The sequence below is a fragment of the Nansenia antarctica genome (genome assembly GCF_963989245.1).
Source record: "Nansenia antarctica genome assembly, chromosome: 4".
Lineage (NCBI taxonomy): Eukaryota > Metazoa > Chordata > Actinopteri > Argentiniformes > Microstomatidae > Nansenia > Nansenia antarctica.
Genome location: NC_137689.1, coordinates 48,708,489 through 48,723,548, shown reverse-complemented (window position 1 = coordinate 48,723,548; position 15,060 = coordinate 48,708,489). Strand labels below are relative to the sequence as shown.

Below are 15,060 nucleotides of genomic sequence, written 5' to 3'. Positions count from 1 at the left end.
AATTCAAACCGAGGAGGCCCAGTGAAATCTGTAACAATTGATTCTATAGCCCTACTGAATTATCATTGTAATCTACCTGGTATTCTATATTAAATGTATTGGTGGCAGTTGGTCCTTTCTCAATTACCTTTTCAAGAATTCAAAGTTGTAGCCTCGCCTTGATCTTGACTACTATTGCGGTATATACTATTATAATATATTGCCACACATGACAAGATTATGGAATCTGATGGTATTGCTTAACAGCTGTTTGCATAGAGTGAACACACAACACAACGTTTGCATGGATTAGTCATCATCATAATTTTTGTTGCATTAGTAAGCACTGGTTCTGATTTGGTTCCACTGTCATTTCTTACACAACTGGTATCATATTTGAGGGAAGACGCTGCCTTGAAATTACAGGTGTAATATAACCATACACCTGCTCAGTAGATGAACATTGAGGACAAACAGGTTTAGCGGTACACTTCAGTTCCGAGATAGTGACTGATGAGATTTTCCATCAGTGCAACATCCAGAACAATGAGACAATACGTTTCTCTATGCTGTCTGCCATGAGGAAAAAGCTACATGGAGCTTAACTGTCTGTGTCTGTGTCTGTGTCTCTGCACACCCTGACCTTCTGTCTATTCTACTCTCAGCTCACCTCCATCTCACTAGGAGGTGCTCACAGAATGGTCAATACACAGAATGGTAAATACACAGAATGGTAAACAATTGTTCTTGTGCACTCAAAAGAGACCATGCTTTATTTCTCTCGTATACACGGCAAAAAGTCAGCTCTCAAAAAGAAGAATAAGGGGAAATATTACTTAAAATAAGCAAAAATATCTGACAACAGAACAGGAACATTTTCACTTTTTCACAAACAAGATTTACAGGGGAAGCACATGAAGAGAAGACAGAGAAATAGACATGGGTGATGTGTTCCTTCAGGGATGTTGAAACTCTACATGCCAATTTGCATATTTGAAAGAAATGAAATCATATTAAATATTATATTTTTACAATAAATCAGAATATTGAGTGAGCAAATCCATGCAAACTACACACAGTCAACATTTTTTATTGTTTATTTTCTTCAAACTTGTTCACCACCCAATGACTACTAATGTATATGGTTTATAATCCCACCAGATTACAGAGGTTATTTGACTTCATCATTATTGCCCCTCTCCACCCCCTCCATCTGCACATGTCAGGTAGGCTGTCATTCCTCTACCTGGAAGGGTCCATCTGCTTTAGCCCTGCCCTGAGTGTGCTGCTGGTCTGCCTGCTGGGAGGCCAAGGGTGTGGAGAAGAACCTCTATTTATAACTCTGACAATATGTTTGTGTAATTCAAGTATTCCTACTCCTCCTATCCATATAATCTTATCACTTTAAAAAAAAAAAGACTATATACTATACCATGTTTTTCAATGGTATAGCTCAATTGTCCATTGTATAATTTCTCAATTGAGTTTATCTGAACATTATAGCCATATAGTAAAATATATTACAATATTGTTATTGTAAAATATATTAGTAAAGTATAATATATTAATTAAGTTTATTCAAATATTGAGACATTTGGATTCAAGTGCTTCCTTATAAGTGAATGTTAGGCTTCTTGTCTGTCTGTATCAAGTTCAAACTTCCAGTGAATCAAGTGAATCTCTTTAATTCTTTCCATTCTTTCCATTCTTTCCACTCTGACCAAAACAATCTCACCAGGATGCAATTGTTGTTTACACACCTGGCTGCCTCCTTACTGTCAGGTTACTCACATAGCTGTGACGTTGCAAAGGGGAGAACTTCTCTGTGGTCGGGTAATGGTATCAGTAACTGAATCCCTCTGGCTAACTAGATGTGGCATGGAGGAATGATTATTGATTACTAATCAATATCATATGGAATCTAGAAGGAAATGTGACACATTCTATTATTTCGTCCTCATGTCGGGATCTGATGTAATGATCTGACTTTTCTTTCGAAAAATGTGAATACATTTCCGTGTTGTTGAAAATCAATGACACATCGCCAGTCAACTAACACAGCTTGTATTGTGAGCCTGCTAACAATGTAAAGTAGTGTTCTAGTTAACTAGGTAGCAGTGGGGATTACTCACCGAATCCATTTCGAATCACCGAATCCATTTCGTTGCAGTATTTTGGCTTGACTAGCGTTTTTTTTTCTTCTTTCCTAGCACCAGGGGAGCCACCCCTCCCAAATTTCGTTGTTTGGTACCTGTACTATAGCAATGACAATAAAGACCATTCATTCATTCATTCATTCATTGTGTTGTGATTCTCAACACGTAGTTCTGTGTTTCGAAATAAAAGTCCGAACATTTTGATTGGTTGCCGACATGCGGACCAAATGATCAGACTGTGTCACTTAATGGCTTAACACTAGAAGAGCCCTGAGGGGTCACGGTGACCCCTGTGAGTAAAAACATTTTTATATCTTTGCACTCGATCATATTTCAGGACCCTCCTTTCATGACTTTTCTTAGATATGTGCGTTCTACTTACATTTTCAAAATCACTTCAGGATAAGATAGTATAAAGCTGTTTTGCAGTTTTTCTGTGTAGGAGGCAGGCTAAAAAAGAAGCACCCTCTAGTGATCTCTGTGTGTAAATAGCAGATTTACATTCTAAAAAGTGGGTCTATTTGACCCCCAAGGCGGCTCTACTAGTAGGTAAAATAGGCACGGCTGTTGTAGTGTTAAGAGTCTATTCGGGGATTTATTGTCTAATCATAAGACACATGAAAGAGTGAGTCTTGTGTTGAACTGCAAATATGAGGAAATAACTTTATTTCTCCCTACTCCCAGCCAAGCTCCATACTGTAGGCCTACTACCAATGATGACATGTTATGATTCAGTCAAAGACAAGTGCAATGATGGCCAGTGAGATCATGCAATCATATCAATCAAATATTTTTGCCATGGGAATGTAGATAAGTAATGTAGAGTAGATAAGGGTAGAAATGAAGCACATGCAAAGAGGCTGTGATCACTAATGAAAGTTAAAGACAGTACATCAATCAACACTGGCTTAAAACAATATAAGCAACTGCTCTTGTTGACATGTCAATGTGACACAGAATTCCTATTATCCACTCTGTCTGCTAGGAGGAAGTGCCTGTCTCCTCTCAGTCTCTTCAGTTAGAGACTGTAGACTGTAATGTGATAGCATGCAGGAATCCTTTTGACCCCATTTCACTCTCTGTTTTAATTCACGTATCATATTACATCATTTTTATTACATTCTACACATAAAACAAAAACTAGTATCCTACCTGACATTGGGAGGTCGTGAGTTCGATCCCCGGCCGAGTCATACCAAAGACTATAAAAAATGGTACCCGATGCCTATCCTGCTTGGCACTCAGCGTTAAGGGTTGGACTGGGGGTAAGACCCTGCGACATCCCAGCGTCATGTCCAGGTAGTGTACCGCCTCACACTACGGAAACAGGAGATAGGCTCCTGCCCTATGGGCCATTAGGCTTGAGAACCGTCAGTTCTCAAGGCTACTTACGATAAAGATTGATTAAAATGTAATTCAGAGACACACTTCCCCACTAAATTGTATGGTAAAATGTTAGACTTGTCTGGTTGCAATCAATCGAAAAAAAACTCTTTAAAGGCCAATTGGAAACTTTTTCCAGACAGAGACACTGCCGCACCCAAGACTAAGCCCTGTCACCACAGTGCCACTCTGCAGCTGTCACTCAGCATACACTGGGCCCAGCGCTGAGGGCCAAGAACGTTTACCGAAACACTCTGTTTGAAATATGAAATATGAAATATGAAATATGTTCCCTAAAGTTGGTTAGAGTAAAACAAGACACCTCAACTACACAATGAGACATTGGCTGGTCTGATCATAACATCGTCTGCATCATAACAACTTCTATTAATAACTGCTATGTCACTAAAGTTAATGACCAGGTTCCACAGCACATGAGGCACCGTCTCACCCCGGTCATCACAACAGTGTCCTTCTACACCTGTCACAAGATCGTTTCTGAAAGTTTATTTTGTGGCCAGGTCGGTTGACGGTTTCAACATTCCAAATACGCGAAAGGAAACTTGAAATGATGGCCTTACCGCCTTACTTGCCTGGTGTTTACATTTCAGCATCTGTAAACCTAAACAGAAGAACGGCATTTCAGTAAATAATAACTGCAATCAGTGGCAATAATACACAATTTATCTCAGGATTATGCTGCCTAATTATGTGGAATATGCCAATACCAAGCCTTTGGCATGCGCCCTTGAGCAGGTTGGACTGGTCTGACTTTAACCTCCCAGCAGGAAGAACTCTGGGGATACACCCCCAGGAGCAGTTGTTTGTGATATCACCCAGGTGCACAGGACAGGTGTGTGTGTGAGTGTGCGACAGAGGTGACACTGTCGTCTTGCTGTGACAAACAAACGGAGACTTGCGGAGAGCTGCCTGTACCACTCTGGAGGAAATACTGACCTGTAGACCCAGGATTGGCTTCTTATTAAACTGAGTGCCCTCCAGCCCCATCCTGTCACAGACAGACAAACCCAGGTGAGACGCAGCAGAAGTTGTTCCATTCCGTTCATATATAGTTTGGGAAATTGTCACTTTTTGTCTATACAGAGTGGGTTGTTGGATGGTTCAATGTGATCATAGTTCAACGTGATCTGTTATGATAGGGAAGTTCATGATGTACTGTGGTATGGGGAATATTGAATCCAATCCCAGTTAAACCCATCAAACCCAGTTCTAGTACTGGATAGAAGTACTTAGCCTAAAGGTGCAATCTGGGATTGGTACGTCCGTTTTTGGACTTTTAAATCAATGGTATTGTCATTGATTCTTGAAGAATATACGTAACTTATAAATGCCTCATGAGCTTAGTTCAACTGTCTGACATCATCAAAACCCCAAATATAAGCTTGTTTTACTCTATTGTTTGTAAACAAAGTAATTGTAAACAAACACTATGTAGGTTTACTAAGATGTTAATCTCATGGATGGTCAGTCCTTGCATCCATCACTCCGTCTGTGAGAAAAGAATACAGAAAGTGGCGGGGTAACTGCTCTGTTGTCGTTTGAAGATTGCCCCTTTATAGATCCTATTATCATCATTATATTATTCATTATTTGTTTGTTTCTCTACAACATTCTAAGGTGACAATGAGGTCAAGTGCTCGATTTGCCATGACTGTGCACCAAACAATGCGTAACTAACAACACAGATACAGTATGTCTTCCATTCTATCAAACATCAACCATACACATTATTACTGTGAGTAATATACTCGCTCCTAAGCGTTGACGTGTTGATATCCAGTTACCTGTTTATATTGCTGTTTGTGGTTTTATTCATAAACACAAAGACCAATGGAAAACTCTGTCAATCAGCAAAGAAAATCAAAAGCCTTTTCATTGTGTGGTGTGATGGAAATGCACTGCCGTGCTCATAAGTGAAGAGAAGAGAAACTTTATTTATATAGCGCCTTTCGTACATGAATGCAACTCAAAGCACTTTCATAAGAAAGCACATAGATGTCTCCACAGAAGCTCCTCAGTCTACTGCCATACAGAGGTAGATACTGCCATACAAAGGTAGATACTGCCAGCGTTGACATCAACTTTGAACTGATAAAACAGGTGCAGGAGTGAGTTTGGTTCAAATTGAAGAACACATTCATTTCGTTTTTTAAATTATACAATACTTTCACAGCATTGTAAACAATAAGTAGCTTATTAAGTAGATTAAGTCATTGACTAGATAGCTTGTTCAAGTGGTCTGTCCTCTCCAGCAGGACAGATTACAGCACAGCGACTCTGTATAACAGTAGAATAATAGCATTGGCTGCAGATAGACATCTAGAAAGGTGGTTCACTGGTAGAAAACACTGGTTGCATTGATTGAGTGAAGCTTATCAGCCCAGTGGCATGTTTGCTAATGTGACAGGGAGTTAACACCGGTGCCACTCTGACATGGACAAACATACAGTTTGAGTTTGAACATCGCTCATGCACACGGCCATGTTTGACCATCATCAGTCAACCACAGACTTTGCGTCATTGAACTGGTTTATGTTGTTCACCTGGTTTGTGTTGTGTAGTCACCACCAGTAAGATCTGTTTTGAGGACGGCAGTTCGATCAAGAGATGTGTGTGGTGATGGTTTAAAAAAAAAAAAAACAGTTCACCACGTCATTATATTTGGTCATCATCAGTCAAGCACATTGTTAGGTGTTCAGCCTCGAAAGGAGCCTCGAAAGAACGTTGCTGTGTACATTTAGCGGTAGAATGCTAGATGGTTAATTATGTAAGACGATGACGCACATGCACAAAGTGATGCTGTATGATAGTGATGCTGTATGATAGTGATGCTGTATGATAGTGATGCTGTATGATAGTGATGTTGTCTGATAGTGACGCTGTATGATAGTGATGTTGTAGGTGTGCTGGGTGTTTTGGCAGGTGGACATCATGGCCCATGGGGAGACACAGGAGGAGCGGTCCACTGAGAAGGAAGAGGAGATGGGAGAAGAGACCTTCCTCAAAGACCTCTACCTTTACATGAAGAAGAGAAATACACCCATCGAGAGAATCCCCCATCTGGGCTTTAAACAGAGTGAGTTAATCACCCCCCCCACTCCTCACACACACACGCACACGCGCACACACACACATGCACGCACGCACGCACGCACGCACGCACGCATGCATGCACACGCACACACACACACACACACACACACACACACACACACACACACACACACACTGTTCACTGATAGAAATACCTCAGACTGTTGCTGATACTCTGTTTCTCGCTTTGTATTTCTAGTTGACCTGTTTCTGATGTACAAGACTGTGAAAAGCTTGGGTGGCTACAACCAGGTAAAATGTCATGACTATATCCATAGGTTTTTACTAGCATAACTATCTGATGTATAACTGAATTGTTGCATCATGCAGTTGATTAAGAGGGACACTTTATAGCTATAAAGTTACAGTATGAGCAGGATATGAAATGTCTGTGACAGTAAACACAGGTTATTACAAGTTGGAAACATGATCTGATAATCCGTCTGTGTGTCAATAGTCAGTCATCAGACAGCTAATATTTCTTTCTCACGGAAGTTGCTGCTGTATATTGAAGAAAGTATATATCCAATATCTCTGGCAGCAACATGAGGAAATCATTAGTGTTATATGAATGGTACAGAAACCTGGTACAGTGTCTATGACATGAAAACGTGTGTGTGACCTGCATGCTAGCTTGATGCTCAACAAGACCTTTACATGAAGAAGATGATCAATTACAATGTCGGCACCTTCTTAAAATAATAATCATCTTTTATAAACCCCTCAAAAAAAGTTCTGAAACGTTATTTCGGTCGATTATTCCTCCCCTTTAATAATACCAATTGGTATTGTATTTTATATCGTTGGAAAGCCTGATTAGTCACCTTTACAACGAGGTACAACTTGTAAGGATCATGTATTCGTGGAATGAGCAACACAGCTAAACGTGTGGGTAGCGGCCCAAAAATATTTGCCAAAATCCCCTAGATTCTTCTGCTGGTATTCACCCTCGTTTGGAGTTGCTTGGTGGATTGGATGATTGCACTCTCCCACAGTAATAAGGAAAAAACAACACATATTGGACATTTTTACACTTTATTCATTTTACACTGTCAGGGACCTCAGTAGCGTGTGGAAGATCCATACGCAGTCACAACAGCTTGGCACCTCCTCCTCATGCGGGTCACCAGCCTGGTCACACACTGCTATGGGATGGCATCCCATTCCTCAACCAGGATTTGCCGCAAGTCAGCCAACACGGTTGCGTTGGTCACTCTGGCACGTACAGCACGCCCAAGCTGATCCCAGAAGTGTTCAATTGGGTTGAGGTCTGGACTCACAGCAGGCCATCCCATCCTCTCCACTCCCAAATTCTGGAGGTACTCTGTGATGATCCTGGCTCTGTGGGGGCGAGTATTGTTATCCTGGAGGATGGAGTTAGGTCCCAGATTCTGGAGATATGGGATGGCCACTGGCCTCAGAATATCATTCCTGTCAATTAGGTGCCATTCAGGTGCCAGTCACACACCTGTGACTGACATACACCTGCCAGCACTTGAAGCTCAAAACGAGAGTAAATACCAACAGAAGAATATTGCAGGGGATTTTGGCAAAACATTTTGGGCCGCTACCCACACGTTTAGCTGTATAACTCATTCCACGAATGCATGATCCTTACAAGTTGTACCTCGTTGTAAAGGTGACTAATCAGGCTTTCCAACGATATAAAATACAATACCAATTGGTATTATTAAAGGGGAGGAAGAACCGACTGAAATAACGTTTCCAAACTTTTTTTGAGGGGTTTATTTAATACTGTATTTTAAGTCAGATTTTATATTTTAAGTCATATTTTTTAAGTTTTGAGAAAAACAGAATAAACTGAACCAAAATGTGTATTTTTTTAATTTTAATTTTGTAATTTGTAAAATAAAAATATATTTAGGCTAAAGTCAAAAATGACAGCTTTTTTGAACATGTCATTTCTACCAGGTGACTTCCCAGCAGTTGTGGAAGCAGGTATACAACACTCTGGGAGGGAACCCTCGGAGCACCAGTGCAGCCACCTGCACCCGCAGACACTACGAGAAGTGAGTTGGAGAGTGTGAGTGTGTGAGAGACACAATAATGACCGGATAGTGTTGGGCGGTGACAGGTAAACTGGAGATTGTCAATAAAACGTTGCTTGTTTGTGTTGGCGAAGAATGACATGAATGTGGTTTGTGTCAAGTATGTTGTTCTCTAAAGCAGCTGTTTCCTCAGACTGCTGCTGCCATTTGAATGCCATTTGAAAGGCGGTGACTACACCGAGGTCATTCAACAACGTCAGCAGAAACGCCCATATTACATTAACAGTGAGGAGGAGGAGGACTGCCCAAAAGGAGCCAAGCGCAGCATGGCTTATAGACCTCACCAAACATCTCTGCACCAGGTACGTGCACAGACAGATACAAGCATGCACGCACGCATACACGCAAAGTTTATGCTCAACACTGACATCTCTCCAACTGACCTCTCTGGCTTTTCCCCATCAGAACTTCCTGACAGACCCGTGTATCAGGATCCTCCCTATGGCCACGCACTACCGTCAGTACTATCACCATGGTCACCACCCAGCTCTGCCCTCCTATGTCCCCTCCTGCCCCATATTGACCACCAATGGCCACTCCATCCACCACCCTGCCCCCCACCACCAGGTGCCTTACCTCCCCTCCTCTGAGGGGTCAACAGAGAGGGACAAACAGCCCCTGGAGCACCTGCGCTACCTGGCAGACCGCTTTAAGTCCTCCTCTGGCAGAGCAGAGCCTCTCAACCTCAGCTGCAAAGCCACTGGTCCAGAGTCAGCCAGCCACCCAGCCTCATCCTTCGCCCCACTTCCCTCCCAAAAAACTCCAAAGTTCCTGAACAAGGCCTCAACTCTGTACCCTGCTAAGGGGGTGACTAACAATGAGGGTTGTGAGACACTAGAAGGAGAGGCAACCCCGAGGATGCCCAGTCCAGCTCCAGCCTTCAACTACCCGCTGGTGGCCAGAGAGGGCCACGTCATCGACCTCACATCCTCATCCACATGGCCCTCCCGCAGCCCCACCCCTGCCCCTGCTCCGAAGACAGAGTCCCCCAGCCCTCCATGCCCGCACAGCCGAAGGGAAACCACCCCCGCCACGGTTCAAATTCCCAGAGCACTGAAAAGGGAGTACCCAGACTGGTCTAGGGAGGGGAGAGAGGAGGAGAATCCCAAAACCAGCCCGGCGCCTCTCAATCTCAGCCGCGCTCTGCCCAGTCCCTCCAGAGAGTCTGGGGGCCGGATGGAGATCCAGATCCCTCTGGCGCTGCTCCACGACTGGATCAAAGGAGGCTTGGTGAGTGGGCCTACAGCCTCCAGGCCAGGCCCTCTGTCCTTCCAGCACACCCCAGGTCCAACCCCAGGCAAAGAGCCAAGGGAGAGGGACAGGGCTATCTTAGACTCCGCCTTCTCCTCCAGGGATAACCTTGCCAGCCTGAACTTTCACAATCATCACAGAGGTCAGGACAGGAACGGCATAATGGTGGATCTGAGCACGAGAGAGAGGTCTTTAGAGAGGCACAGGAACCTGCCTAGTCCCACCATCACCACTATCAGTGATCTCCACCTAAAGTCTCCCTACCGCTACTCCAGCTGTAAGCCACTGCCAGCGACTAGCATCGGCCAACATGCGGACAGCAGAGGCGTGTATCCGTGGGAGGAGCAGGAGGCCAGGAGGTTTTACTACACAAGGTCCATGAATGGACAAGATCCACGAGACAGAGGCAGCAGCAGTGGCCAGGCTCTGCCTTTCCCCAAGATTCACTCTAGCCCCCAGTCTCTGGAGCTGGACAACATAGAACCCAAATCCCCAGCCTATAGTCCTGACATATCCCAGGGAAGGATGGAGAGGTCTGGGCTGGGAGCCCCTGCAGTGTTGATGTTGAACCCCTCTTCTCCCTCTCTGGTGCCCCTGACCACTGAAGAGTTCATGAAGTTAAAGAGGCTCATATCCAGCTCCTCATGAGTGAAGTGATGAACTTTCCTGCTCACTTGAAAGTGCATATTGTGCATTGATCCTGGACTAAAAGTATCTTTCTCATATTGATATTAGATACTTTGAAAGCACATATTGTACATAGAAAATTGTGTAAAGATTGAGAGATGTCCTGACACATACAGTAGATGTATACCTGTATGTACTGCCTCAGCCATGAGATATTGATCAACATTGTAGCACTTCTATTTACTAACATATGAACACATTTTTGCATCACTACATTTTATATTAGTATATATATTATATCACAAAAATTATTGTTGTTGTTTGTGCACTGAAGTTAGTTCATTTTCCTAAATTAAGCATTTTTCTCCTCAGGGTTTGTGTTGTAAAATGTTGTAGTAAAGCTGATAAAAATGTTTTTTTAAGTAGATTTCTTTTTTCATAACAGTGTGTAGTAAAACAAAATTTTAAGTAGATTTTTTTTCATAACAGTGTGTGTCAGGCATACATAATTCCAAAAATGTATGCAGAATGAAAAGTGGAGTTTTGTGAATGCTTAGAATTGTGTGAATTGAGATATACTTAATATTAACTTGTTTATTAAACATGTTTATTACTTAATTATAATTAATTAATCATTGTAAAACAAACTGAACACCAGGAGTCTACAAAGATGTTAGAGAACTTATACAAGAGAAGCTCAAATCTTATTTGTTTTTATTGTATGAATCTGTGATTGTAAAGATATTAAGAAATGCAGCATATTTTCCTCTTAGTGATATTGGATTCATTTAAACATGTTCATGTTAGTAAATATTGTTCAATTAAAAAATAAACATTCAGACATTTTTAAATTGATGGTACAGTATTTTATTCAAGTTATGCAGCGCCCTGCGTAAATAATGGAACAGTGAAGCAAAACTTTTTTTTTTTTTTTTTTATCAAACCATTACTATGAGGTAGGAGAGATTCTCTGCTTTTATTTGATGGTATTGTGTAAATGTTGGTTTCACCATTCGGAAAAATTAAAACAGTTATGCATAGTCCCCCTATTTCAGTACCCAAAGGTAATGGGACAATTGGTCTTGTCAGGTGTTTCTGGTAAGTCAGGTGTGTTCCGTCACATAAGAGACCTGTCAATGTGTCTTTTGGATTCTAGGCTTTGGATTTGCCTTTGGAGTTTGCTATTGTGTCTGTCAACATAAGGACCAAAGAGGTATCAACGAAAGTCAAGCTATTATAAGGCTGAAAATCAGAATAGAATGAACTTATCCAAAACCTGAGGCTTGCCAAAAACAATTTATCATTCTAGATAAACAAGAGCACCAGTGGTAAGAGGGGGATTTTACAGGAAATTCATAATTACATTGCTGATGTACACTGACACTTTGACACTTTTGACACTGACACTTTGTGAAAAGGCAGACAGATAATTACAGGTACCTGTCAGGTCATCGCTCTTAATTACAACCACATCTCATGTCTCATCTTAACCATACTAGTTGCGTTACTTGTTACACCAGTCAGTAATACAATATTGGTGGTTTCAACAGAGGAAAATGTCTGTCTGTTATTTTAAGTATAATCCTACACATGTAGCAGCCCCAGCTTAGCGGCTTGTTGTTGATCTACTCCAGGTAGATTGTTGGAGATTTCCAAAGCATCGTTAAAAAGAAAAAAGGCGTGAATGAACGACTACCATCGGTAGAATACATTACCAGCCACCCTACTGTACAGACGTTTCACTGCAAGGCGCAAAACATTAGTTATCCTCAAAAAGCATGGTCAGGTCAGGTTTGCTAAAACTTAAAAACTTAAAAAGCCTGCAGAGGTTTGGAAAAAGGTATTGTGGACAGATTTAATGAACATTATGGACCAGAATGATTGCAAGAGAAAAGTGAAGAGAAAAAAAGAAAAACAAATGTTTACAGCATACCACCTCATCTGAGAAACATGGTGGAGGGGCTGCTATGGTCTGGGCATGTATGTACTACTAGCTGCCACAAGAACTGGATAACTTGTCTTAATTGATGATTGTAACTGATGACGGCAGCAACAGAATGTATTCTGTTGTGTACAGAAATGTGTACAGAAATATTGGCCAAGGGTGTTCTAGGGGAGTGTACTCACTGTACTTTCCCCTTCAGAAAGTGTACAGAAATATTGCTCAAGTGTAAGCGAATGCCTCCAAATTCATTGGATGGTGCTACATTAATGACCCAAAACATACTGCTATAGCAACTAGGGAATTTTTCAGGGGAAACAATTGAAAAGGTCTTAAAATGTAGATCTAATTGAACATGCATTTAATTTCTTGATGATACAATTTTAGACAGGCAGAGAAGATACCAGGCATCTGGTTGGGTCAATAGGTCACAGACTTCAGGCAGTTATTGCATGCAAAGGATTGTCCACCAAATACTAAACACGAGTGCTTCATTTGAACATTTCAGAAGTCCGTAACCTGGGTGTCATCCTGGACTCCAACCTCTCCTTCCAGTCCCACATAAAATCCATCACCAAAATCCGCCTTTTTCCACCTCAGAAACATCGCCAGATTACGACCTTCCCTCACTGACTCCGTTGCCAAAACCCTCATCCACGCCTTCGTTACCTCCCGTCTGGACTATTGTAATGGAGTCCTGTTCGGGGTTCCCAACAAAGCCCTGGACAGGCTCCAGTACGTGCAGAACTCAGCTGCCAGGGTCCTCACCCACACCAAGCCCTGGCAGCACATCACCCCCACCCTCATTCGCCTCCACTGGCTTCCGGTCATGTCCCGCATCACATACAAAATCCTCCTCCTCACCTACAAATCCCTCCATGCCTGCGCCCCCCAGTACCTAATTGACCTCCTCTCCCAGCATACCCCTTCCCGGAACCTGCGGTCCGCAGACATGGGCCTGCTATCCACCCCCCACACCAACCTACGGACCATTGGGGACAGAGCCTTCAGCGTGGCTGCACCTACTCTCTGGAACTCCCTCCCCATAGTGATCCGCAACACCCACACCCTGGACTCCTTCAAATTAGCCCTCAAAACACATCTGTTCTCCAAGGCCTTTGGCCCCTAGTCAATGTTTCTGTTTTGCTTTGTTTGTTTTCTGTTTTGTCTGTCTGATCATTCCCTTAGAACTGTAAAGCGTCTTTGAGTTTTTTGAAAGGCGCTATATAAATTAAAGTTATTATTATTATTATTATTATTAGAACTCTGTCCCATTACGTTTGGGTACCCTGAAATGCATAATTATGCATAAAAAGTGATGTAATTTCTGGTGAAACCAATATACAAATACCTCATAATTAAGACACATGAAGCTCATATTAATTGTTTGATTTCAAATCCAAACCTTTGGAGTATAGGACCGGAAGAAGAGAAAATGCTTCACTTTCCCATTACTTATGCAGGGCACTGTATTAATGTACTGTCATGTACATCCTTTTCATCCTCATCAGACAACTGTGTAAACAAAATGCAAGTAATGCATAGCTGTGATATACATATTTGTAATACGTTAAAATATACATTTTTCATGCTGAGCACAGTGTGCAGCTGAGTGGGTGATATAGACACACCCAGACATCTTCTCATGTAAGACAACTGGCCTTGACTACCTGTTTACACTAACTTGTATATGTTTACCCTAACTTATACATATGTTGCTGTAAAATGGTGATGAAAACGAACACTATAAAATACATTCTGTCTCTTTACTATTGTTCATATTCACGTTGACACGTGATATTGTCAGTAGTAGGAGTAGGTAGAAGAGTGCTCTTCAGTCTCCACATCCACTCTGCCTCAGGATGCTGATTGTCTGGGGGTCAGGGGTCAAACCGTAGGCTACGTTTTATGAGGATGAGCACACTGGGAGTGGCCCTCGCTGCTCCGCCACCCCATGACCTGTCAACAACTAAAACAGAGAGACAAAGACAAAGAGACAAGGACAATGAGTGACTGCAACAAACAATCAGTATTTTTGGTTCATCATCACCTTACATCTCATTATCTGAATTGTATATTATCACGTCAGAGAGAACGAGAGGCCTCTAAGAGGGCAGCGGTAGCCTACAGGCTAGAGAGGCCAGCCAGCAATCAGAAGGTCGCTGGTTCGATCCCCGCCTCAGGAGGGAGCTTGCATGTGGCCTTGATCGAAGCACTTGACCCCTAATCGCTCCAGACACCGAATATGGCCGACCCGGTGCCTAGACCCTGTGCCTAGACCCTGTGCCTAGACCCTGTGCCTAGACCCTGTGTCTAGACCCTGTGCCTAGACCCTGTGCCTAGACCCTATGCCCAGACCCTGTGCCTAGACCCTATGCCTAGAGCTAAAATACCAAATTCCAACAATTGACTGACAAGTTGATTACATGGCAATAAATCAGAAAAATTATATGAGAGTATACGACTATAGGGGTATAGTAGTATAAATACAGTATTATCGCACTAGCGATAGCGAAGTGCAGCTCATATCTGCAGGTGG

The 15,060-nt window shown here is 42.4% G+C and overlaps 1 protein-coding gene across 1 annotated transcript in view; it reads right to left on the bottom strand.

Annotated features, from left to right (window-relative positions):
• Positions 1–13,936: 13,936 nt before the first annotated feature.
• Positions 13,937–15,060, bottom strand: part of LOC308156036 (rhotekin-like) — a gene marked incomplete at its 5' end in the record, with an annotated part of 32,946 nt that continues 31,822 nt past the window's right edge. The window contains one exon of the mRNA XM_080529397.1: positions 13,937–14,490. Coding sequence (XP_080385523.1) covers positions 14,484–14,490 — 7 coding nt within the window. The 3' untranslated portion in view covers positions 13,937–14,483. The remainder of the gene's footprint in view (positions 14,491–15,060) is intronic.